Consider the following 26,945-nt stretch of genomic DNA (forward strand, 5'->3'; position numbering starts at 1 on the left):
AGACTCATTCTTAATGGAGCTGGAATTCAGAACACGCACAAACTTAGGTGGCAATTTGTCTGATATCAACACTGATCTACAATACTTCAGAACTCTCCAAGCCTTGGAAGTTTTGAATATCAGTTATTTAATTTTATATGTAAAAAAAGCAATAAATTGTATTTCCTTGAATGATAGCAATCACAGTTTACAACCTAATGTCTTTAGCAGTTCAGTAGACCCATATGGTGCAGATCTAACAAAATTAAGCAGGTACAAGAAAACAGCCGAAGGAATGTGGCATGTTGGAAAGGCAGGGAGTGCATCATTTCCAACCTCAATTAAATCGCAGTGCAGAAACCAGATTGCAAGGTCTCAACAGGGATTATGCTCCACTCAAAAAAAAAATGTCGTACAAAAATTATTTTACTGCTCAGTGGTTTTAATTACGAAAAATAAATAACACAATAAAGAGGTGATCTGATACTAAAAAAAATTGAATTATCAGATAATTTGTATTAAGCCATTTTTAATTAAGTGTAGACAGTAAAGAGAGAGATTGTTGTGAGGCAACAAGTTCCAGGATTTTGAAGAGAAAGGTTTGCGAGAGGATAAGGGGGTTAAAGGGTTGTAAGGGAGCTTTTTTGAAGTTAGTGTTCTGACAGCTGTATTGAAGAAGACAGGGGAAATTTTCAGATGTCTGAAAGAAGAAGGCTGAGAAGATAAATTTGGGCAGTAAGGAGGCAGAAGGGGAATGGTCAGGGAAACAGGTGTTGGGTCTTATGATCAGGATGAGTTCAGTGGGGTAAGGGAGGGAAAAAGCATGGAATTAAGGGTGGACAGAGTGGATATTTTGGATGAGGGGAGAAACAAAGAACCTGAATGAGTGGGCAAGAAACAGTACAGGAATAACTGTGGATGGCTTAGATTTTGGACTTAAATTTCACACATTTAGAACGACGCAATCGAGGTAATTTGGGGGGAACCACCCTGGTTGGAAAATCATGGGCAACACAAACCCAAATTTCATTACACAGTACTAGTGGGAAAGGCTCCCTGCTGGAAACATAGATATGTAAACTTAACTCATGTTCCATTATTTGTGTGAAATTATGATTCATTACTCAATCCAACTTTTTTTTCAATTTATTAAAAAATTTTGTGAAGGGCGTTGAGCACCCCAATCAAGGAAAGAAGTTCACTGCCAGAGGCTTCCCACGACACTGCTATCTGCCTGATAATGAGAAAGGCCGAAAGGTAGGGATACATTTGTATATGTTTGTTTATACGCTCCCAAAAAAGCCCCACAACCATCTGGGTTAATTGAATTTGAAATCTAGAATAATAGCCTGTACTTTATACCTCATAAAAATTATTGAATTAAACTCTTGTCTAGCTGTAGATCTCAAGAGTCTTCTGAAAGCAAGTTCTAAATTCCTTTGGACCCTTGAGTCTGGTAATCTTAAAACTGTACTTGAGGTCAATATTGTTTTCTCAAAAAGTATTCCACACAGGGCTACATCAATTAAATGCAATGATATGGAAAATGACATGCCTTTTCATCATTTAAAACCATTAGAAAAGGTCCCTGATCAGATAACACTGTCTTAGTTGAGGACAACAAACATAATGGTCTAGATTTTGCTGGAGCAGCTATCTTGCTGCTTGCCCTGTTAGTTACATTTTTCTGCACCCTTCTGCTCTAAATATTTTTGCCTGGTATGCAAGCTGATAATGATACATCCAAGGCATCTGGGACTTTAGTGAATGACAGAACCAACAGTTTATCTCCTTAACCAGTGAGATTAAGGATTAAGAAAGAAAAAGGAACGATGGAGGAGGAAGGTGAATTAGAGTTAAATCAGGTATAGAGAGAGAAATAAAGAGAGGGAAAGAAAGATTGGATTGAGAAAAAAAGGGACCAAAGAAAAAAACTTAAAAACGTAAATTTATTTTTCTAAATTTCTTAGAAGAATTTAATACCAGCAGGAATAAGGTTGAACAGTTTAGATATTCCCTATCGGGGTGCGAGAGGTTGATTGACATTGCAGTAACGAATATCACATTGTTAAAAGGGTGCTTAATTATCAAATGTAACTTTCTGCAGTGGGTTTATTGGGCAATTAAGGTGCAAATCCAGCTACTTCTTAAAAATAACAGGGAGGCTAAGGGTGGGAAGCTGTTTGTGTGAAGCAAATGCCAGAGTGGCACAAATCAGCCAGCAACTTGTGACAGCTCACAGTTCATGGGAGGGGGTGGTGGTTGGATAAGAGGACCTGGACACAGAGAGAGACCACCTGCCATGGGCCTCATTCACTCAGGCATTGGCACCTCTAGTGAGGAGGAGGAGGAACAGAGAGGGAATGAGGTGTAGCCACAGGCAGCAAGAAAGAGCATTCTCAGGGCCTCGGGTTCAAGATGCAGGAGAAGGACACAGAGGGGCACGTGAACAGCCTCCTGGGCACAGAAGAGAGTACCCTCCAAAGAGGGTGTACCAACAGAGGTTCAGCTACCTTCAAATATCCAAGCGGCAGTGTCGCCAAAGACTGCACCTCTCCAGGGAGGCTGTCACTGATCTGTGTGCCATGATGGTGGACGAGCTGAGCCCCATGGGAGGTGGTGGCCAGCCAAAGCCAGTGGTGTTGCAGGTCACCATGGCACTGAACTTCTATGCCTCTGGATCTTTCCAGGGATACACTGAAGATACATGTGGGATCTCCCAATCCGCAGCTCATTAATGCATCATGGCGGTGACTGTTTCAAGAGGGCCAGCAAATATATACATTCACACCAATCAGAACAGTCAAGCTGAGAGCCATTGGAGTTGGGGACATCACTGGATTCCCCTACATGCAGGGTGTGATCGATTGCACACATATGCTCATCAAGGCTCCCACAGACCAGCAAGCGGCCTTCATCAACAGGAACGACTTCTATTCCATCAATGTCCAACAAGTCTGTCACCACCACAGACGGATCTTTCAGGTGTGTGCATGGTTCCCAGGACACAGCCACAACGTATACATACTTGGGCAGTCCCAGGTGCCACAGCGTCCTCCCTCCCCATGCAACTTCAGGGATGGATACTGGCTGACAAGGGCTACCACTGAAGACATGGCTATTACCGCCTGTGAGGAACACAAGCACGGATGTGGAGGAGATGTACAACACCTGCCATGGGTCAACTCAAGCAAGCATCGAACAGGACATTGGGCTTCTGAAGATGTGTTTCAGGTGCCTTGATCGATCCAGTGGAACCCTTCAATATGCCCCAGCAAGGGTCTCGCAGACCGTCATGGTCTGGTGTGCTCTCAACAGTGACGATATCGTGGATTGCAATACTTCCTCTGACAGTGAGGATGTAGAGGAGGCTGCTGACCAGGCAATGCAAGATGACGGACCCCAGGGACCACAGGCAAGGCACAATGACATACGCACAAGGGAGTCTCAGGATGGGCTAATACACAGTCACTTCCGATGACCCTTACTACCTGTTGGATCCATACCAATAAAGCCTTACCTTTCTGCAGCATTGCTGTCGCCTCCTTCATTAGCTATTCCATCATCCTGCACCCAGTTGTACATCACACAGCGGCAAGGTTAAATGTCAACTGCATACGGCATGGTCCCTTGCATCCAGCCCCTTGAGGGAGCCAGGGTACAGCAGAAGTCCCAGAGGCCCCAAAACATGGAAGGAGATGTTGTGCCACCACATTATACCTTTATTAAATAGAACAGGAAATGTGAGGCTTCAACCTTTAACACTTGTGAACCCCTAGTGCAGCTGGGTGCTCTTCTTAAATCTCTTGTGCGTGCTCCTACATGGTGCTCCACCTGCGCTATCAGCTGAATTTGTGGCAGGATGGTGTCCTTGCTGCCCCATGGCTTGGGATGACCTTGGCGATCATCCTCTGGCTGCCTGAGGCGTGGAGGTGCAGAACCCTCTGTTGTCATGGCTACTTGAGGTGCTGGTGTCACTGGAAGAGGGGCTAAGGAGCCACTGTCCACACCAGGAGCGTCCTAAGAGGAGACCCCAGATGAAGAGGTTCGGCACTGCCCTTCCCTTGCAAGGTATACTTGTAACTCCCTGATGACCTGAGAAGTACAAGCACCTGGTGGAGACTCCAGGCGTCTCATCTCCCCTTTCGCCTTGCCATTACTGCATAGAGCTCATGGATGAGGCGATGGCATGCAGGTATGCGGACATTTCCGGCATCCACTGAGTGGTCTGCTGGATCTGGCTCTCCATAAAGGTAGCCAATCACTCGATGGAGGGAGCCAAGCGCGCACCTGTCGGAGACATGGCAGCACTCAAGGCCTGGATGGGCTCCTCCATTGTCTGTGCTGGGGGCGCACACGTTCTGGAAGCTCGCCAGATGCATTTGTTGCCTTGCCCTCGACGACAGAGACATATCATCAGCCTGGGGCTCAGCATTACACTGGCCTCTGACAGTCCTTCAAGTGTCAGTGGCCTCGGCTGTCACAGCCTCCACAGGTTGCTCGGGTTTGTCTGTGCTGTGCTCATTAGGCTGTACCCCTGAATCTATGTGCGAAGGGACGCCCATTGATGTGAAAGTATCTGCGCTGGTGGAGGGTGCGGGGAATGATGTGATGGAGCAGCCTCTGAGGCTCCCTCCTCCTCCTCAGGTAGCTGTCCACCAGTCACTACAGCGCTCTGTTCATCTGCCTAACCTTCATGAGAGAAAAGGTAGATTAAAGGGTTATCCCCTTCCTATTATGTCCTCCTAGGGTGGAATTTTATGCTTTCCTCCATGGTGGGTTTGGAGGCGGGGAGAGCAGAAAATCCAGTGAGATGGTGGCAGGGGGGGACCCCACCACCATCTCACCTCTGCCAGAATTTTGCCCAGGGTGGGAAAGCCTGTGAATGGCCTTCCCACCCCACCACCAATTGAGACCCTTAACTTGGCTAATTACCTATGTGGCAGGCGGCCCTGTCACCGCAAGGAAAGCAGGGCATGAAAAACCGTGCAGGCTGCTTCCTGGCTCCAAGGTGGGGGCATCCGTTGTTCAAAGGCACTTAGTGCCTGAACAAGGGACCTGGCATTGAGAAGGGTGGGGGGGGGGAGTGCCCGCTGAGGGCCAACTCTTGCCCTTGCTGCCGACCCCGTCCCTCCCCTGTGACCCCCACCCCTTGAGACCCTTCCTGCCCTGACTTACCTTAAGCCTGATTCCAGCACCGGTCCTCAGTGTCTGGTCATTGCAGCCACCACCTCCACGGTGGTGCTGCAGCTGCCGGCCTCTGATTGGCTGGCAGCTCTGCAAGGCTGGGATTTCTGGCAATGGGGTCCTCAATTCTCTGGAAGGCCCACCGCTGTCCAGTTAAGTGCCTGATTGGCACTAAATTCGGCGGGCCTTCCGGCAAAGAGGCAACGCGGGGATCTCAGCGGTGGTTTCCCTCGACGTCGAGACCCCCGCTGCGAGCATAAAATTCTCCCCTTGGTGTGGAGCTCCATGTTTCTAGTGGTGGAAACATGAGCACTATGTATCGTGTACCCCAGAGGCTCCCTTGTGCCTATGCACTCGGCTGCACACTCTCTTGAGTCTGCACTCTGTCTCGCCATTTGCAATAGAGAAGCCCGCGTGCTGCCCTGCCAATTTCAACATATCCTCCTCCATGGGAGTTCCGATGATGAGGTATGGAACTGCTCCACTGGGCTTAGCCCCTCCCTTAACATTATGGGCTGTCTTCTCCTGCAAACACAAAGATGAACACTGTTAGTCGTCCCACAAAGACAAGCACAATGCCTTTGCTGGTAGCAGTCCAGCTGTCCATGATGGAGGCACAAGAATGCCTTCTGCATGAGGCTGTTCTCAAGGGTCCTTGCTGGGGTCAACAATCACAGATGGACACCTCACACCAGGATCCAGCCATGCCTCTGACCGGATATGCTACTACCTGACCCCATTGCCACCGACTGGCTTGTCACTCCCTCTCCACTAAACACAACCTCTCGTGTTGCCACAAGCCCCAAATGGAAAACAGGTATAGAATACACATCTCGGCAGAATGAATAAGGTCATTGACGCACATGTGGCACTGCAGCCAGGTTCTGGAGGTGACCCCTTGGTGCTGACCTCCTCTGCAATCTCCGTCCAGGCTTGCTTGGTCAGTTGAGCCAGTCTCTTCCTCTCGTCCCTGAGCAAGAGGACCTCCTGTCTTGCCTTTGCAGCCTGGAAGAGAGCCTGCAGGGAGGAATCGCTGAACTATGGGGCTACCTAGGGGTCTTCCTTCTGCCATTGTCTCTGCCAATTTCCTTTCCTTCTGCAGATGTCCTGGCACTCCCCATGATTCTGAGTGCTGGCAGCCCTTCAGATATGGCACCAGCAACTGCCGCAGCGTAACTTCAAGCCACCTATCTGCCCACCTCCGCTACCTTCATGGTCACTCCCTGCACCTAACGACTCTTAATCGGCTGGCCGCCGGGAAATCGCTTGCAGCCGGTTCATCCCCACCAGCATCTGCTCCAACTTCCGGTCTCAACGGCGGGACCTGGGGCCAAGACGCAAAATTCAGCCCATCGTTTCTGCTGTTCGTTCAGTCTTAATCTGAGAAAATAATCATCAATGGCCTTGCAGTCAAATAAACATCTTTTTGTAAATTATGACTATAGTCAGCAATCATGATCTGAATTTGTACTCATTTACTTCTTATGCATTTCATTAAGTACAAGACCTGTATTGAAGGACTGGAGGATAGAAAATGTTATAATCAATCATAACTCAAATATCTAGTGGAATTGTAAGGAATATAACCAAATTTACAGACACGGGGTTTTCCGTGGATGGAACTTGTTTGGATTATTTCTTGACCTTCGAGATGTGAAGTATTTGAAGAGGATTAAAGCTGAATGAATTGATGGCAAACCGGATAGAAAATTAAGAAATGATAAATGACAGATACACAGTGTGGAACTTGTTGAGTGCAGGAGTTTTGCAGGAATCTGTTCTGGTTTTCATGTCATTATTCTGTTCATTAATGATAGAGAAGAATGCATATTTAGTAACATCAAATTTGTTGCTAACACTAAGCCACGTTGGCAAGTGTATGGGAGATGACAAAGGATGTACTAAAGAGTGGCAGATGAATGTAAGAGAAGTGCATACTGGACAAGAGATGTGTAGCATACAGAATGAGGGTATTCATCAGCAAATACGATGAAGGAACATTACTGGGTGTGATTATTAACCATTTACTGAAGTATCCAGTCAATGTGGAACTTAACATGATTCTGGATTTAGGGTTCTAAGTTATAAAGGGGGCTCTAAAATGAAACTTATTTTTAGGAAAGCGAAGATTGAAAAGAACATTATATAGGATTTTATTTTACAACATTTCCCCGCTCCTCTCCTAAAGGTGATAACTTGTGGGATGCAATTCCAGAGGATGTGTCCACTCATCAGTACTTACCTTAAATACTATTTGTCAGCTGTGAGCCCAGCCAGTGAATGTCAGCGAGTTATTCAACCACAGAGCCATTCACAGTGTCCACACCTGCGCACTTTCCACAAAGCTCACCCATTGGCAAGAAGGAACCCCAGCTGATCATTTCTCTTCTCCTATAGCTTAGGGCAGTCAGATCAATCGCAGCCATGTAACTTGTGGTCGAGCTGAGATCAGAAATCATATTTTTAATCAATGTTATGTATGGTTTAGGGCTATACCAAGCATCAGTTCCAGGTTTAGAAATGCCAAGTGATGAAAATGCTGTTGACATAGCAGGCTACATAGTTGAACTTGGCTACTAAACAAGAGGAGGCAATTAACAAACCTCAGCTAGGTTACTGCAATGGTGAATGTGTGGAAATGGACTCCTAACAAATGTACTTAATGCTGTTTTGGCAAACATTTTATGACAAGTTGGATAAATACCTGATAAACAATATGGTTGGAGGTTACAAGGGTCGATCTATGCATGGATGATTAAACACTTGAAGGAATGCAGTGAAATCCTCTGCTACAGGGAACATAAAAAAAAAATGAATGCATCTGGTCAGGGTTGAATGATGCAATTGAATGGCTATTGTGAAATTTTGCTGGATACCCTGGAGGTGGGAGGGGCATTTCACAGTTCTTTATGGTCTTTGAGGTTCAATATGTGCATAATCATCACTCTCATGAAATGATGTAAGTTGGTTAGATTTTATAATAGGCCAAATAAAGGTTGATTCTCCTTTTCCCCACCACCGCCCTGGCATTGGACTAATAGTTCTGCTTTCAAGTTATTAAAATAATAATTTACAATAAGCAAGAATAAATTTAAAAACTGTATAACACATGATTGGAGCAATAAAGAGTTTGCATTCTCCATCATGGAGGACTAATATAAAACAATCATTAATTCAACTCTGCCCACCAAGATGCTCCACCAATTAGATTCTTCCCCCTCCTTCTAGTTGTATGGAAATATAGCATTAAATAGAGATTGATGGGTATATTAGGTAATACTTGATTGATATAATTTATTGCAAGCAAGTTTCTATATTGGCAATTTTCATACAGTGCTATAGTGATACATGTTTGTTAGATTCTACTGTGCAGAAGTGCAAGATTAGCTGCAGTGATTTTAGTGCAAATATCACTGCATAGCAACAATTGCAGAATTTGTAATCCAATATCAACTTGGAGTATATATGGTATGCGACCACCAGAGATTTGTTCTAATCTTTACAGCTGGACTTAACTGGACATCCAGGGGGATGGGGAGGGGTGGTGCCTTAAACTAACAAAAAAATGTCCTTACTTCCAGTCTTCAGCCTAGCCTAAGAATGCCATAGGTCCCCCTGTCAGCAGAGGTTCAGGAGCCGGCCACAACATGTTGCTCTGGGCACCCTTGACCCGGGATACCCAGTTGGCAACCTGGCATGGAAAATAAGATGAAAGGTTGGGGAAAACTCTCACTGCATCATTTGAAAGGTTCCAGTGGGCATGTGCCTACTGCAAGCACAAACACAGCTCCTTCTCTCAAGAAAATCCTGAAAATCCCAGAGCAAAGTAAAAGAGGCGGAAACCCAATGAACCTGGTCGATGCCCCTTTTCTCTGACCTTTACACCTGAGAAAATGTTTGTTCTCCAGCAGCAAGAGTCAGAAAAATGGTCTTTTTTGTGTATAGCTTGCTGGGCCAAATGGTCTTTTTCCATTCCATATGTTTGCTTATGTTCTAATCTTTAATTGTCATTTTCTAGATTCTGAAGCTCTTGATTGTGGCGTGGGATCGCAGGTTGATATTCACCATTGGAACGTCCAACACCACTGGAGAAATGGATACAGTAGTGTGGAATGAAATCCATCACAAAACAGAATTTGGATCAAATTTAACCGGACATGGCTACCCAGATCCTAACTATTTGGAAAATGTCCTGGCAGAATTATCTGCCCAAGGAGTCATGGAGGACTGCATAAAGGATTGAGATGAAGACTTGAAGAACTAGTCAATAAGATTTTTGGACACTGAAGATCATACCCTCTAAAGTACAATACTAGGGTTCAAATATGCTTTGCTTTACTGCCTTGACCACTACTTTGTCAACTCCAGTTCAGGCTCGTTAAAACCAGACTGTGTTGGCCTGATTTGGTTTATTGGTGGCAAATTATAGTGATGTACTGTGCAAGTCTGCATCTGTTATTCCTGATGGAAAGACCTACACAATATTAATAATTAGGGGCAGGCAAACCAAGAGAGAGGGCTGTCGAGTTGACAGTTGATTGCACTGGTCATTCCTTTAAATAAGAACAGAAATATTTTCCATTTGGTTGAATCATACACAGTGCACCTCCTGCAATAATGCAGCTAACTGTGCACATAGAGGCAAAAAAAAAAGTGTGTCTGTTTAGTTGTAGGAATGCTGGCATCAGTCGACATGTCGCTTTCTAGAGATCATAAGCCGTACGTGAAACATGCAGCATTTTCATAAATAACTTGTGTACATCTCTCAGGGATGTCAGTCTTTTTGCTTGAATGTGTCGCTGTAAATAGTGTACAGTGAACAGAAGAAGGAGGAAAGTAGCTTTGCATGTGAAAACTGTATGGCTTAAAAAGTGCCCATTTTATCTTATTTTATCATAGGGACAGCAACACCATGGAGCATTTTAAAACAGTTTTGACAAAGATAGTTTAAATTTAAAGACACTGCTTATAAAGCGTTGTTCAGAAATAACTAAGGGCTTGTTCTGTATTAAAGATCTGTCTCGTTACTCCATTAGTCCAGCTCAGTATTAGTGTCCTGGTGGCCCATGATGCATGTCAGTAACGATGAATACATATGTCCTCAGTCGAGGTTGTTTATTTATAGTTAACTTTTGTAACTATAGATGTTGCTATACTTCATAGCCAAGTATGTCACAGTCTTAACTGCATCATTTATGTCTACTGTGTTTGAGACTATTATGTTAATGAATTTGGCAGTGAATGTATCTGAAGCCAATACTTTTTTTCATTAATGTGGATGTTTCTGTTTTTAATTTTAAACGATGACTCAAAGTTCTACATGTAACTCAATGTACTTAGCTATCAGATTATGTGAAAGGATTACTTCATGGGGAGAATCCTGGGATGTTGCTTTTAAGAGGGTTTCAAAGACACAGCAGCTATACATCCAGCCCACAGGCAGAAATTGGATAACATTCTTGCCAAATAAAATCATTAGATCAGCAAATGGATGTCTACTGACATTTGGGCTGGGCTCCTCTGTCGGAGGGAGACTGTGTGGGCTGGAATGTTGCAAAGCTATGAACAGTTTACAAAATGGTGGTAGCTATAGAAGTGTTGAATATTATCCTGACACTGCTGTCAAATCCATTGTGCTCACAGTCATTACTGGCAAATGTAATGTCCAACAAATGCTGTTTCTGCAAGTTACATTCTCATTGCTGGCTTGTATGACATTCAACTTATGAAATTTATTGCCAAAAAAGATTTGAATGGAAAATAATTGATATTGGAGGAGATCAGTGACATTTCCTTTAGGTTTAGGCATCACAGTAGGTCAAAGATGAACAAAATAGCCTAAGTGCTTGAAGGATGCTGGGTAAAATGGCAATCTCTCCTGTTTTTTAAGACAATTTAAAAAAAGGAATTTGAAATTGCTTTTTTGTTAGAAATGTGCAAGCAAAACAGGGAAACATTAGATTCATAAAGTGAAAAGAGATGTCAACAGCTTTCTAGAAAGCATGCTAACTTTGAAACTAAGTGATGGGAGTTTTTCTATAATAAAAATAGTTGCTCAAATACTTTTATCTATGGGCAAAAATGGAACTAGTCTGTCTGCCTCTGTTTCTCATAGCAACTGTTTGTCTGCTAGAGAATGATGTCCTGATGAACCTGTTCTATTCTGATGACACTTGCAGTTATAATCCTAGTATCACCCCAAGAACTGCCATAGAAATGCAGTAGAAAACCAGCAAATGCAATGCATTTGATCCTGCAGAACATGTCTTAAACCATAAAAACTGTTAGCCACAGTACCTTTGCTAAATTTACCAGTAACGTTGATCTGGCAGCATCAGAGTCAGCAGCAGATGGTGCCAATGGAGCTACTAGCAATATAGCATATTATAGATTCTGAAACAAATTCATTTTTATATAGAAATGCACACATTAACAAAGCATGTGTAAATAGTGTATTGCTGTCAGTGTATTTTAAGAAGTGTAAGGGACAATACCCATTATATAGACCTAGGAAGGTTCAATTTAAAAAGTATTAAATTGAGCATGTATAATCGTGCCGGTCCCAACATTATTGGAAAGTGTAAGTTATTTTGATTAACTCTCATTTGGAAGGTTGAATATAATCAGTTATTTTACAAACTTAAGTCTGCAGATATTAATGTAGAAAATATGACAAATGATTTATTTTATAATTGTATTTGCATAACAAGCTGAACTTGACTCAAACCATCAAGGCCTGTTACTAAACCGGCAATATCCCTTGTACTCAGCTGACAATTGGGCCACGAATTTAAATTCTGGTTTCTACACCTGTGAGGAACAGGCGAGGATTATGCTAAACAGAGAAGATATTCCTTAAAGGGTCAGATGAATGAAAATAGTCATGATAATGAATAAGCATTAAAAAAATCACCCATTTGTTAATATTTTATTTAGACTTTGGTTGAAATGATAAAATTTTAATTGTATTTGCCAAGCAATCTACTGAATTTCATTCACGCTGATAAGATTTACCAAAGTGATCAATCTCAGTTATAGAAGCTCACAAATAGCCCATCTTCCTATCCCAAATGAAGAGGGGTCCTATAATCGTGTGCGTTTTGCAGGTCTAAATAACAAGTATGTCATGAATTTCATTTTAAAAAGTATTCATGGGGACCTATTTTGTGCAGAGGATTCATGAACATAGTGAATATTATTAACAGGAGTTTACAAACTCCGATACTTGATAGTTTAAATCATACATTGACGGTGATGAGAACAAATCTGTTTTGTATATTAAATAAACTTTGTAACAATACAGAGAGAAATAGAAAATGTTGGAAATAATCAGCAGCGCTAGCAGCATCTGTGGAGAAAGATGAAGGGTCCGACAAAGGTCATCGACCTGAAATGTCAACTTTCTCTCTCCACAGATACTGCCTGACCTACTGAGTGTTTCCAGCATTCTCTGTTTCTCACCCAGATTTCTAGCATCCACAATATTTTGCTCTTGTTTTTATAAAATACATTTGAGTTTAAAGCTTAACTTCCAATTCTGCACAAAGTTGTGCTAGGCTACTTAGTATTTTTTCCAGGAAAGCATCTTGTACTGATCGTTGATATAAAACACCAATTAAGGATTTGAGGAAAGGCTTAATTCATCACTCTTGAGAGCAATTTTTTTTTTATTCATTCGTGGAATGTGGGTGTTGCTGGCTAGCCCAGCATTTATTGCCCATCCCTAATTGCCCTTGAACTGAGTGGCTTCCTAGGCCATATCAGAGGGCATTTTAAGAGTCCACCACAATGCTGTGGATCTAGAGTCACATAAAGGCCAGACCAGGTAAGGAAAGCAGATCTCCTTCCCTAAAGGACATTAGTGAACCAGCTGGGATTTTAGGACAATCGTTTCATGGTCACCATAAGACTAGCTTTTCAATTCCAGAATAATTGAATTCAAATTTCACCATCTGCCATGGTGGGATTCAAGCCCATGTCCCCACAGCACTAGCCTGGGTCTCTGGATTACTAGTCTAGTGACATTACCACCGCGCCACCACCTCCCCTCTTATTATTACCCTTCCCGATTAGTGTAATGTCATCTATTCTCAGCTGGTCCATGGATTGAGGCTTTTGCCTAGAAACTATTCACTCACAATTTGCAGGGATAGCATTGCAATGAAAACAGACAGAAGGGTCAGATAGCAGAAAAAAAATGGTTGATTTTACATGATTCCTTTTTTTTTGAACCGTATTAATTTTCTAGTGTCAAGAGTTTTAATTGCCACTTTCCCTGTCATTTTAGTCAGTGCTGATATTGGCTTAACACTATGCCACCTTAAGATTTTACAATATAAGTTCCTTAGTTCCCTATCATCCAGAGAGTTCTGTGTAAGATCACTGTATAAAATCAAGACAAGGAAAATGCCTGATATTTATCCAAATAACCAATAACAAAGTTCAGTAATCTTCAAATCATTAAGCACTGCAGTTAGTTCATAAAAATTCAGAAATAGAATTTTAACCTAACTGATGTGATAGGTTAGAACACTGGTTTTACATGCTGACATTATTGACTTCACTGGAGAATAAAATCAGGCAGGGTGTGAAACCAGCATTACACCTGATCCTCTCAGTTTCCTGGTGGCCAGGTTAGTTTAAAATTCTTCCATATGTGGTTACAGAATAATGGCAATGGTTAAGTTAACATTCTTGATAATTAAGTTCAATTTTAATCTCAAATACTTCATTTTAGGAAAAGTGTTGTGTCCTAGATGTGTAAATTATGTTGAAGGGAAAATGAACAAACAAAATGTTTAAAAAAAAAGAAGCTATGAAAGAAAGAAATGGAAAATCACCATTAAAACGTAGCCATTCACATCAATCTTTATGTTTACCAGATTAAAGTGAAAGACAAAAATACAATAAACACAAACATAGGAGTTTTTGCTATTGGAGCACATGTTGCTGTAAGTTCCGGATTGTTAGATGGGACCTACATTCTGGAGAAGGTCTTAGGTCTCTGACCTCCTTTACGACTCCCATTTCTGTTTTCTTGCTGGGAAACAAGAAAACAACAGAACTCTTGACAGCCTGATATTTTGCCATTGTTAGCTAAGCATTGATGTTCTCACAGCTATTGCCTGAATAGATTTGCCCTACTCTGTTCAGCTATTGTAAATGGCAATGGGAGTTCCAGGCTGTTCCCATAACAAGGCAAGTGCTTTTTCAAATCAATTTGGTACAAACTCCTTGAAAGGAGGGAGATTTGCTTTATAAATCTAGGCAGGACTTACCACTTTAAGACCAACTATGATCACAGTTTGTGTGACATGGACAGTTTTTAATCAACAGTACAAAAATATTCTTTAGAAATTAAAAGTTTGATATTATGTGAAATGGAAATGAATTGCACAAAATAAAGACCTCAATTCAACTGAAACTTACAAAGTCATTTATTGTGGATTCAAAGAATCACAAATTCTCTGTTTCAGCTACACAGACAGATTTTGCTGGAACCATGTACTAAGCTTAAATATTCTTACTTTTGTTTTAATAAATGAAACTTTTGGCCATGACCATGTTAAATATCACACTTATAGCAGATGCCATTGTAGAATTACATCATCTATTTCATACCTTGAGGGAATGATGGCTTATTTGTGGCTAAGCCACACATCCTAGGTTTTAAATGAGATACTAAATACAAACTGCCATTTAAAAAAAGACCTGATTAATTAAAGTAGGCTAAAATAACCAGGCTGCAAATTATATATTTTTTAATTGTATTAAAGTGAAACAGTATTCCTTGAAGAGTATTGGATGCCCTCAGCATAGTGCTGTGAGGTGTATTAGTAATTAAGGCCTAGCGCCAAGTTTAACATTAAACTTGGCTATTTTGGACTTTGTGGAGACAAACCCCCATCAGATCCATGTACAACCACAGATTATGTAAAATGCTTCACATTTGAAAAGAATGGGACATGTAAATATTTGTGTCCTATTCTATTTTTAAGGAGAGATTGCCTTGGGGGAAATGTGATGTGTTGTGTTATATTTCATGCAATCTGGTTCTCTGCACAATATTGATGTAGATTTTGATACTGCAAAATGCGATAGGGATCACAAATTCTTTCTTCCATGACTATGTCTTGTGTTGTAATTTACTCACCAACTCATCTTGAATTTATGTAATGAACCCATGCAATATGTATAAACTATTGGATAATATTGGATTTGCTTGTAATTGTTAGTAATAAATAATGAATAAACTTTATTTGGAGGATACATTTTTACTGTTCTTTTTTCTGAGTCTTTTCTACCACAATCTCTGCACTGAAGAAATTCTCATTCTATAAATGATCTTGTTGGTTGCCCAGGGATACCTATATGATGAATTAATTGGTCCACTTCACAAGAGTGTTTGAGTGATTGAATTCATTTTCCAAAGCCAAAAGCCAGAATATTGATAGTTACAGAGTAATACACAATACTAGAATCAAGCTATTTCATTGTATTATCTGACCTTGATGTTTAAAATTTCAGTGGATCTCTGTTAGAGATGACGAGTGGTATTTTCCTTAAAATGGGATGCAAAATGTTTAAGTAGATTCTGAAATCAAATTTAAATCCATTTTAAAGTGCAGGTACTTAGTGCAGAGTCTTTATGTAAAGTAGAGAGGTAACAAGATTGGAGAACACAGCAGCACACCATAGCACATCCTCTAATAGAGCTGATCTGCTAGCCACAATACATGCATGGTTCACGTTCTTACCTTCATTTGCGCGTATCCCATCTGCTGGTGGCTTAGAGTTGGGTGACATTATCGAAGGGATTGATAGCAGTGAAATGGAACTGAGAAAGGCCAGATGGATTATAATTTGGAAAAATGTAAGAATGCATATTGTACTTGAACATGAAACATGCACAATGAATGAGTGTCCATTGGAAAAGGCAGAAAGGGAAAATGGGACTAGTTAGTAAATATATACTGAAAGTTCAAGTGAAATGTCTGTCAACAGTGCTGATCAATTGTTAGTATGTATCTCTCAAGTATTTGGTTATAAGCTTTTCTAATGAAGTCACTGTTAAAGCCATATGTAAATTATTGAGAGGATTCCAACATTCAGAAGAACACTGATGTATTGAATATATTAGCTGAAGAATATTTGAGGATATTTAAGAGCTTAAGAATCTAAATTAGAAGAAAAGGCTGTCAAAACTGAAATTTGTTTCACTGGAGAAAGGAACATTGATGGGGTAATGATGTAAGACAGGTCATCAAACTGCTGCGAGGCAGAAATAATGTAGAAATAAGCAGGTTATTAAACTTAAACTATGATTGCAAAATAAATGATAGTAGTAAAATAACAAGTGAGGCAAGAGGTTTGAAGAATTTTTCTTCTTGCTGAACACCAGCAAATGTAGTTAATGCTACATTGGATAATTCCATAAAAGATCTAATAAATATTTGGTTATGAACAGGATTGAAGATTATATGTTGAAGTGTAGACAGGAATTGTTGAATAATGTAGATTGACATCCAGGAGTATACAGGGACAGAAGAGGTCAAAAGACATTACGGAAGCAATTTATCGAGCAGTTGTGCTCTTTGATTATTCACTGTGTTACAACAGCGGCGGGATCAACACACTGTCAATTCAGTCCTGTCACTCCACAGGTCACAGCACATTATTAAGCTTTCACACCCAATCGGAAAAACAGCCAAATTAAAAACTCTAGTAACCCCAGAATGAAACAGACCAAACCAGGTATTTTTAGACAACAACAAATTAACTATTTAAAAAAAAATCTTATACACTATTAAGATAAATCTATGTCTAAAGACCTATAACTTCTTAATTTAATCTAACTCCCGCATTCACACAATGCACTCAAAAACTAACAGTTAACCAGTTTTAAAAGTGGAGTTTTAAAAAGTTAGCTGTCTCTTAAGAATAAATAAAATAAGAAAGTCTTTGCGTGTTACGTTCCTGGTGGATGAGGTCTTCCAATGTGAAAATAGTCAAAGGTCACTCAAAGTTTTCATCCGGATTTGATGAAAATATTCCTTCAGTAGATAGGCATTCAACTCTTCGGCTGCAGCAAGCATTAAACAGTTCTTTGAATGATGAGCACAGCAATACAAGTGGTTTCTTGAAAAAAATAAGCTTTTCTTCTTTACTCAGGGAATTAACTTGGCTTGTAGCTCCTTGTAGAATTTTTGCTGAGAGAATAAACAGCTCCTTCTTCTTCAGTTCGCCTTGCTGAAAAGTCTCTCAGGACTAATTTGTTTCAGCTGGTTTCTGCCACTTCCACACACCGCCAAGTGGAAACATTACCAAGTGACCTCTCTCTCTCCTGCTGTTGCCCAGAGTAACAAAAATGCAGCTGCTGCACACTGTGTCTCAGGAATTCGAGAATCTTTTCTCCCTTAAAGGTGCACTGTTTTTAGCAGAGTCTTAAAGGTACAAACACTGTTTTTAATCTGAGGAGAAAAATAATTACAGATCCGTGACAACAGTCCTCAGTTGATTACACATATTAAGGGGAGTCTGTTATCATACAATATATGGGAGAAACAGGCATGATGGGTTAAAACCTATTCATAAAGCGTAACTTCTTATGACATCGTAGATCAATTCTTGGACCCTTAATTTTTATGGTTTTCAGGAATTCAAAACACTATATTCAAAGATGTTCACAAATGCAATAATCTACAAATCAGACATTTTCCCAGACTTAGTGTGTCTACTTTTGAAAAAATACATTATCTTTGGGAATGGAGACCACGAACACCAGCAAATCTGAATACCTGGTCATTTATTTAATTGCCATTTGTGAGATATTGCTGTGTGCACATTGGCTGTCATGTTTCCCTACATTACAACAGTGTCTATACTGAAAGAAGTACTTCACTGGCTGTGAAACACTTTGCATGTCTTTAAGTTATGTATCTTCTTTAACCTCCTTATCTCGAGAGACAATGGATACACGCCTGGAGGTGGTCAGTGGTTTGTGAAGCAGCGCCTGGAGTGGCTATAAAGGCCAATTCTAGAGTGACAGGCTCTTCCACAGGTGCTGCAGAGAAATTTGTTTGTCGGGGCTGTTGCATAGTTGACTCTCCCCTTGCGCCTCTGTCTTTTTTCCTGCCAACTACTAAGTCTCTTCGACTCGCCACATTTTAGCCCCGTCTTTATGGCTGCCCGCCAGCTCTGGCGAACGCTGGCAACTGACTCCCCCGACTTGTGATCAATGTCACAGGATTTCATGTCGCGTTTGCAGACGTCTTTAAAGCGGAGACATGGACAGCCGGTGGGTCTGATAGTTATGAAGGGTACATTATAAATGCAAATTTGTTCGTTCTTTTGCTCTCTTTCTTTCTCTTGTCCATCAGTGTCGAAGAAACTGGGGAGCTGCCTACCATGCCTGACCTCCCTCCCATGCTGTCCTCGCTGGCCCTGCCCACCAGGAGTTAGTCTCCTTTGCCAATGGGCTTCCTACTGAGGAATCCCTCAACGAGTCCTGGGAGCAAGTTTTCATTGATTCCAACCAATGACAATGAAAATGACAGCCATAATGACCTAGAAAATGTGGAAATCCCCATTTTCCAAGAAGTCTTTTTCATGATGTTCAAGATCAGCTAGTTGCCTCCCACAAGAGCTACAACACATTGTTTTCTTGCATTGGCGCAACTGAATCTGAACAACCAAATGCTACATGGAGTTAAAAGCCCATGATGTCTAGGCATCAGTCGCTGGCTATCTTGTTAAGCAACTCTTAAGTAATGAATGATGTATGCATAGTATGTATTTTAATTATATGAAACTGAAAATGCCAATTATTGAGATTTGTTTGCATGAATTTATTACATTTCCCAGGTAAAATTCATCAGTCTGCTAAGTGCGATAATGAACAAACTTATCTGGCCAATTGATGGATGTCCTCATACAATCTGGCTAAAACTACTATATGGATAGTATGTACAATGATCTGTTTGAAAATAAGGACACTTGTTTAAAAAAAAAGGACATCTAATGCCAATCCCTAAGATGACTCTAATTTACAGGTTTCACTGTACTTGACACAAAACTGGTGCAAGCGTCTTTGCTATACTTTAAATATTTCTATCTTGGCTTCTTAACAATGGATACATATTAGTAGTTATGCTATAGATTTCCAAAGTTCAACCTAGAAGAAGGAACTACCTTTACTTTATTTTGGCCACGATCATAGAACTATGGGTTGGATTTTACAGGGCGGGAGATCGTGGCGGCTCAGTGGCATGTGGCCCGCCATTTTGTCACCCACCATCCTTAAATCCAGCCCACTAAATGTAAAACTGATGAGATTCTCATCGTTAATTGTTGAATTTAAAATGGATGAATTAAAATCCTTCTGATTAAAGAAAGGTAGCGGTAAAATGGTCTTTCTAACCTATTTCTTGGTCCACTGAATGATATTGTAAATCTGTAGAAGCTCCGTGTTCAAGCAAAATAAAGCATAGCATTGTAATCTCACCTTTTGATAAGGAATGGCCTGATTTCCCACTAATTGCTGCACCATTCCTTTCTGTTCTGTTAGATAAGGAGTTGGTCAGTGGTATAAAGAGCACAACAGGCATGTGGTGCTTATTAGAAATAGTAATTAAAAGGGTGATCTGCCTTGGGATTTACTGGGCTCTGCACACCTGAAAAAACAACTGTTAGTAATGAGGCTATTAAAGAAGCATTAGTTAATTAAAAATCATGTAACATCTTCAAAACAGGTACATTTGGGCATTTGAAAAATTCAGTGATACAATTTTGAAGAGCTGGAGGTTGATTTGAATTAATAATTATCTTTTGGAGATGACAATGTGACCTCGTTATTGAAGCACAAGGAGTTTTTAAAAATTCATTCATGGGATGTGGGCGTCACTGGCCAGGCCAGCATTTATTGCCCATCCCTAATTGCCCTTGAGAAGGTGTTGGTGAGCTGCCTTCTTGAACCGCTGCAGTCCATGTGAGGTAGGTACACCCACAGTATTGTTAGGAAGGGAGTTCCAGGGTTTTGACCCAGCGACAGTGAAGGAACGGCAATATAGTTCCAAGTCAGGATGGTGTGTGACTTGGATGGAAACTTGCAGGTGGTGGTGTTCCCATACATTTGCTGCCCCTATCCTTCGAGGTGGTAGAGGTCGCGGGTTTGGAAGGTGCTGTCTAAGGAGCCTTGGTGCATTGCTGCAGTGCATCTTGTAGATGGTACACACTGCTGCCACTGTGTGTCGGTGGTGGAGGGAGTGAATGTTTGTAGATGGGGTGCCAATCAAGCGGGCTGCTTTGTCCTGTATGGTGTCGAGCTTCTTGAGTGTTGTTGGAGCTGCACGCATCCAGGCAAGTGGAGAGTATTCCATCACACTCCTGACTTGTGCCTTGTAGATGGTGGACAGGCTTTGGGGTGTCAGGAGGTGAGTTACTCACCGCAGGATTCCTAGCCTCTGACCTGCTCTTGTAGCCATGGTATTTATATGGCTACTCCAGTTCAGTTTCTGGTCAATGGTAGCCCCTGGGATGTTGATAGTGGGGGATTCAGCGATGGTAATGCCATTGAATGTCAAGGGGAGATGGTTAGATTCTCTCTTGTTGGAGATGGTCATTGCCTGGTACTTGTGTGGCGCAAATGTTACTTGCCACTTATCAGCCCAAGCCTGGATATTGTCCAAGTCTTGCTGCATTTCTACACAGACTGCTTCAGTATTTGAGGAGTCCCGAATGGGAACATTGTACAATCATCAGCGAACATCCCCACTTCTGACCTTATGATTGAAGGAAGGTCATTGATGAAGCAGCTTAAGATGGTAGGGCCTGGGGCACTACCCTGAGGAACTCCTGCAGTGATGTCCTGGAGCTCAGATGATTGACCTCCAACAACCACAGCCATCTTCCTTTGCGTTAGGTATGACTCCAGCCACTGGAGGGTTTTCCCCCTGATTCCCATTGACTCCAGTTTTGCTAGGACTCCTTGATGCCATACTCGGTCAAATGCTGCCTTGATGTCAAGGGCAGTCACTCTCACCTCACCTCTTGAGTTCAGCTCTTTTGTCCATGTGTGAACCAAGGCTGTAATGAGGTCAGGTGCTGAGTGGCCCTGTCGGAACCCAAACTGGGTATCACTGAGCAGGTTATTGCTAAGCAAGTGCCGCTTGATAGCACTGTCGACGACACCTTCCCCTACTTTACTGATGGTTGCGAGTAGACTGATGGAGCGGTAATTGGCCGGGTTGGACTTGTCCTGCTTTTTGTATACAGGACATACCTGGGCAATTTTTCACATTGCCGGGTAGATGCCAGTGTTGTAGCTGTTGTAGTTCCTAGTTGGCTTCTCAATTGTGGGACCCCTGTGGGCGAAAGAATTTTTAACAGAGAACAAAAATAGGGAAGAAACCAAGAGATAAACACACCATTCGTAGATAGGCCATGAACAAGAGTTTCACCCACATGGTGTAGGTCTCAGCAGCTCCAAATAAATAATGCATTATATATGCTTATGAAAAGAATGAAACAAGATATTCTTTAACAGCATCTATACCATATTCTGACACATCTGGATTTTCTTCACACAAGCATGTCTGCGAAGTAATTTAATTATGTGCTTTGTTGAGGGGTTATGATGGCATGCGAGGCAGCTTGGCATAGTGTGCATGCTGAGAGGAAGAAGCAACAAATGGAAGCATGAATAAAATCGCTGAAATGGTAGCAGCAGCTATGCATTTGTGAATGCAAGTTATCCCATTGTGGTTGGAAGAGAGGCTTATGAAACGGGGAGCGATGGATTGCTATTGCAAGGATTAAAGTCTGGTGTTGTAGAGCCGCATAGCGAGTAACAGCAATGCTCTGGTGAAGTCCGTAAGTATCTTTCTGTGCTGCAGCCAGGTCCAGGAAACAATGCTTGTGACAGTGGCCAGCATAACGGCAAAGCAGTGGCCCCGCCCACTGGCTGGAAAGCCAGGGGCAAGTCTGTCTCTGCCAGGCCTGGAAGACAGGCTTCTATTTTGCATGGCAAAGGCCCTTAAATGGCCCTGGTCAGCACTTCTGCCCCTGTGAGGCAGGACCACTGCTGGGACTGCACCCAGCGAAAGGAGCCACGATGGACGTCTGCCTGGGAACGGGTAAGTGGGGATCAGGCCCCGCTGGGGACAGTTGGCTAGGCCCCGACGAAGTGGAGGGAGCAGGTGTGAGTCGGAAAGCAGGGCAGGGAGGATAGTTTTAGTAGGGGTGGTGCTGCTGGTGGGGGGGGGGGGGTATCCTCAGTGGGGCAGAGGATGCCCAAAAAGGAGGCTCCCCTCCCCAGCCCGCAAGGAGACCGCCAGGTATTACTAGCTGGCCTCCTCAGGTGCTGAAGTACCTGTCTGCCACTGGGCGAAGCCTTTGAGTGGCAATTAATTAGCCACTTAAGGGCCTCAATTGGTCTGAGGTGAGTGGGCCATTTGCCACTGTCCCCGTCGCTGGTAAAATAGTAGCAGGGGTGGGTAGGCAACAGGTCCAGCAGCCCTCCCCACCCCGCCTCCCACACAACTTTACACCCCCCTGCCTTCCAGCCCACACCCAGGGGAGGGCATAAAAGTCTGGCCATTGACTTGCTCCGCATTGTCCTGACCCATTTCTCTGGGCACTCATTGACTGTCTGAAGAAAAGAGGCCCTTCTCCCTGTTTCTCACGTGTTCTATGACAGTAACTAAAAATTAGGGTGTTCTGGTCGTCATTATCTTACCTCCTGCCTCAGTAGTGTGCTATCCACTCAACGCCTTTGAAAAGTATGACAATCCTTCAGAGCTGCAGGTTGGCTTTAGGCAAGTCCCACCCTCCCGAATGGCGAGCTGCTTATAACCAGTGTGATGAGTGCTGACAGCTCACCTCTTGCATGTGATGTTCGCTCATCAGCCACCCAATCTGCGCCAGAATCCAAAATTGCTCCATTGTTTATTGATGTGATTTGACTATCGTCCAGATGGTAAGCAGAGAATCCGAAGTAATCACTTGGAATAAGAGATTTATTTTTCCCTCCACTCCAGGGATCTTCTGTTCAAAACTAAGATACGTACACTGACAACCCTGTTAGAACTATTTATCACAAATACCTTGCATTAGCACATATATCCCTGTGAAGAAACCACAAATCTTTCTGTCAGCAAATTTTCTCTGATATTAGTTTCTATCTATTTCGGGTCTAATTATGCATTTATATAATAATCTCTAATAAAACCAGGTACAGTCTTCTGAGGCTAGAGCTCAGGCTGGTATAGAGTAGGAGTTTCAGTCTGGATCTATCTCTTGATATAATTGCTGGGAGCTCAAAATGGAAAGTTGGCCATTCTCCAGCCCCAATATCCCTCACCTTGATAAGTGCAAAAATAACTCATGATTAAAGTATTTAAGTAGACCATGCAAATTACTAAATAGTTTATTTTCAGAGATATTGTAGACAGATCAGAGTCCACATCAGAAAGTTACTATGAAATGCAAATTTACTGTATTGCGGCTATTACTGACATTCTCTGGTATCTCAGGCTTCAGAGAATGACATCTTTAAATGACGAGTAATTGTCGGTGAAGGCTTTTATATAGGAGCCTGGAAGTCATTTTGCTTTGTAGTACCTAAAACAATTCTAACGTTTTTGGCACTGATGTAGCAACAACAACAGCACACTGGAATATTTCTGTCCACAAACTGACCAGGGAAAACAAAAGAAGATCCGTAATATTCTACAATATGGAGTTTGTACAAAGAACAAAGAACAGTACAGCACAGGAACAGGCCATTCGGCCCTCCAAGCCTGCGCCGATCTTGATGCCTGCCTAAACTAAAACCTTCTGCACTTCCGGGGTCCGTATCCCTCTATTCCCATCCTATTCATGTATTTGTCAAGATGCCTCTTAAACGTCATTATCGTACCTGCTTCCACCATCTCCCCCGGCAGCAAGTTCCAGGCACTCACCACCCTCTGTGTAAAGAACTTGCCTCGCACATTCCCTCTAAACTTTGCCCCTCTCACCTTAAACCTATGTCCCCTAGTAACTGACTCTTACACCCTGGGAAAAAGCTTCTGACTATCCACTCTGTCCATGCCTCTCATAACTTTGTAAACCTCTATCATGTCGCCCCTCCACCTCCGTCGTTCCAGTGAAAACAATCCGAGTTTATCCAACCTCTCCTCATAGCTAATGCCCTCCAGACCAGGCAACATCCTGGTAAACCTCTTCTGTACCCTCTCCAAAGCCTCCACGTCCTTCTGGTAGTGTGGCGACCAGAATTGCACGCAAAATTCTAAGTGTGGCCTAACTAAAGTTCTGTACAGCTGCAGCCTGACTTGCCAATTTTTATACTCTATGCCCCGACTGATGAAGGCAAGCATGCCGTATGCCTTCTTGACTACCTTATCCACCTGCGTTGCCACTTTCAGTGACCTGTGGACCTTTACGCCCAGATGTCTCTGCCTGTCAATACTCCTAAGGGTTCTGCCATTTACTGTATACTTTCCACCTGCATTAGATCTTCCAAAATGCATTACCTCACGTTTGTCCGGATTAAACTCCATCTGCCCAAGTCTCCAACCGATCTATATCCTGCTGTATCCTCTGACAATCCTCATCACTATCCGCAACTCCACCAACCTTTGTGTCGTCCGCAAACTTACTAATCAGACCAGCTACATTTTCCTCCAAATCATTTATATATACTACAAACAGCAAAGGTCCCAGCACTGATCCCTGCGGAACACCACTAGTCACATCCCTCCATTCAGAAAAGCACCCTTCCACTGCTACCCTCTGTCTTCTATGACTGAGCCTGTTCTGTATCCATCTTGCCAGCTCACCTCTGATCCCGTGTGACTCCACCTTTTGTACCAGTCTGCCATGAGGGACCTTGTCAAAGGCTTTACTGAAGTCCAAATAGATAACATCCACTGCCCTTCCTTCATCCAGTTCTGGAAACAGAGAATTTAATGTAAATAGTTTCTAAGCTGGACTCCAAAGACTCTTTACTGTGTTTACTTCAACACCCATAAACATCAATTGCTTTTTTAGGTAATATTTAGTTGAATTCCACTCTTCCTGTGCTGAGGCATACTTTAAAGACTATGCAGGCAAAACTTGTCAGTCTGTTTATAAGCTACTAATATATGGACTCTGAGATATTTAAATACCAATGCAAAATAAGTAATAATCTAAGCTGTTGCAAAGGACAACCATCACTTAAGCTTCTATGCAATGATTGCTTTTCATCTGGAAAGTGCATATTTTTCATCATTTTATTTACAAATTAAATTTCCAAGACTACCTGTAATTTCCAGTGGATGATAGGCTATATTAATGAAGGTTTCTCTTTAAGAAGCTGAACTTATCTCTTTTATTCTCATCACTGAAGTAAAATTACCAGAACGTCAGCACCTGTTACAGTCATCAGACAAATTCAACAGGAGCACACAGCAGGGGCCTTAGAAAATATTGAAGATTGCCTTCTATTAAACCCCATCCTTTAATTGTGCCGGTGAGGAGAAAGAAAAGAGACCAATTTATATGAATTATCTTCACTGAAAGTACACATTGTGCATTACACCATAGATTGCATCATTCAGCTGTGAGAGAACTCCCATCATTCATGATTTTCCAAGAATGTTTCTTTCCCTGAAGCTTACAGGTTTAAGACAGATTATAAATAGAAATCACTGATTTTCTCCACAATATCATGAGGTCATCACATATCACATTGTCTCTGTTTCTCTTAACCTTTTTTTGCCTTTTTACAATTACTAATTTGACATTATCTGAGGGATGGGGCTGCATTAAAGGGTGGATACATTTTACTGTTTGAATCACGCTTTCTAAAGCTTGGGCAAAGAAAGAAAAATGACCTATATGTGAGTTTTTAATGGCACATTCCTTTTCATCATTCATCCAGCAATTCAATCTAAACAAAATCACAGAATATGAACAAAATATATATTTTATACAGAAAGGATTCATTTCAAATGTACTGCGCTGTAATGTTCTAATTCTAATTCTAATTCAAATATATACTGCTGTCTTGGAATAAATTGCAGTCTTGGATTGGTTATATTTCATGTATGAGGATTAAACCATTTGATCATTACAACATTTTCTATTGGGATCAACATTTGGTATAAAGGGAGTTTACCAATTGTGGTTTGTGTATTGGAACTCTGTGCTTTGACCAGACATATGTTTGGATTGAATATGTGTTTATCTGAAGTGACATATAATGGAACTATGAAAGAAGCTCAAAATATTGTTTTTCTGAAGTTCTATAAACAACAATTGCCATGGGTTTACACTAATTGAGGTGTTAAACCTCGTGCAGTGGATTTCTTTCATCCACTGTTCTAATAGCTTTGTGATGGCCTTTATATTGGATGTTCTTTTTTAGAAGAAACTGAGCTTTCATCTATGTTACCATGGTAACCAAAACGTTCACTGCTGTAGCGCAAAATTATTTTTATCCTGAAATTCTTCAAAGGTTTTTTTAGAGTAGAGTTGTCACCATGGTAAAGTGCCTTGCAAGTGTGAAGCAGAGATGGACACAATTCTCCAGAGCGATGAAGGGAGTGAAGGTCAGAGACCGCTCATGTGCAGCTCCTGGTGACCTGCTTTAGAACTTTATTGACAAGCAGTTATAAAACACCACCCTCACTCCATCCTTTTTATCTGTTGAAGGAGCAAGCTGACGCTGTGATACAGTTCACCAGCCATTAGCAGCCGTTTACTACCTCTTCAGGTGGCCATCATTCCTGACAGAG

General features: G+C 41.9%; 1 protein-coding gene across 1 annotated transcript in view; it reads left to right on the forward strand.

The window, feature by feature from the left end:
* The window catches only part of LOC137382666 (E3 ubiquitin-protein ligase DTX1-like), a 292,622-nt gene extending 277,187 nt beyond the window's left edge, over nt 1–15,435 (forward strand). The window contains exons 8-9 of the mRNA XM_068054908.1: nt 1,147–1,236; nt 9,185–15,435. Of these exons, the coding sequence (XP_067911009.1) occupies nt 1,147–1,236; nt 9,185–9,409 (315 nt within the window). The 3' untranslated portion in view covers nt 9,410–15,435. The remainder of the gene's footprint in view (nt 1–1,146; nt 1,237–9,184) is intronic.
* The last annotated feature ends 11,510 nt before the right edge of the window (nt 15,436–26,945 follow it).

This window comes from Heterodontus francisci, chromosome 23 (assembly GCF_036365525.1).
Source record: "Heterodontus francisci isolate sHetFra1 chromosome 23, sHetFra1.hap1, whole genome shotgun sequence".
Taxonomy (NCBI): domain Eukaryota; kingdom Metazoa; phylum Chordata; class Chondrichthyes; order Heterodontiformes; family Heterodontidae; genus Heterodontus; species Heterodontus francisci.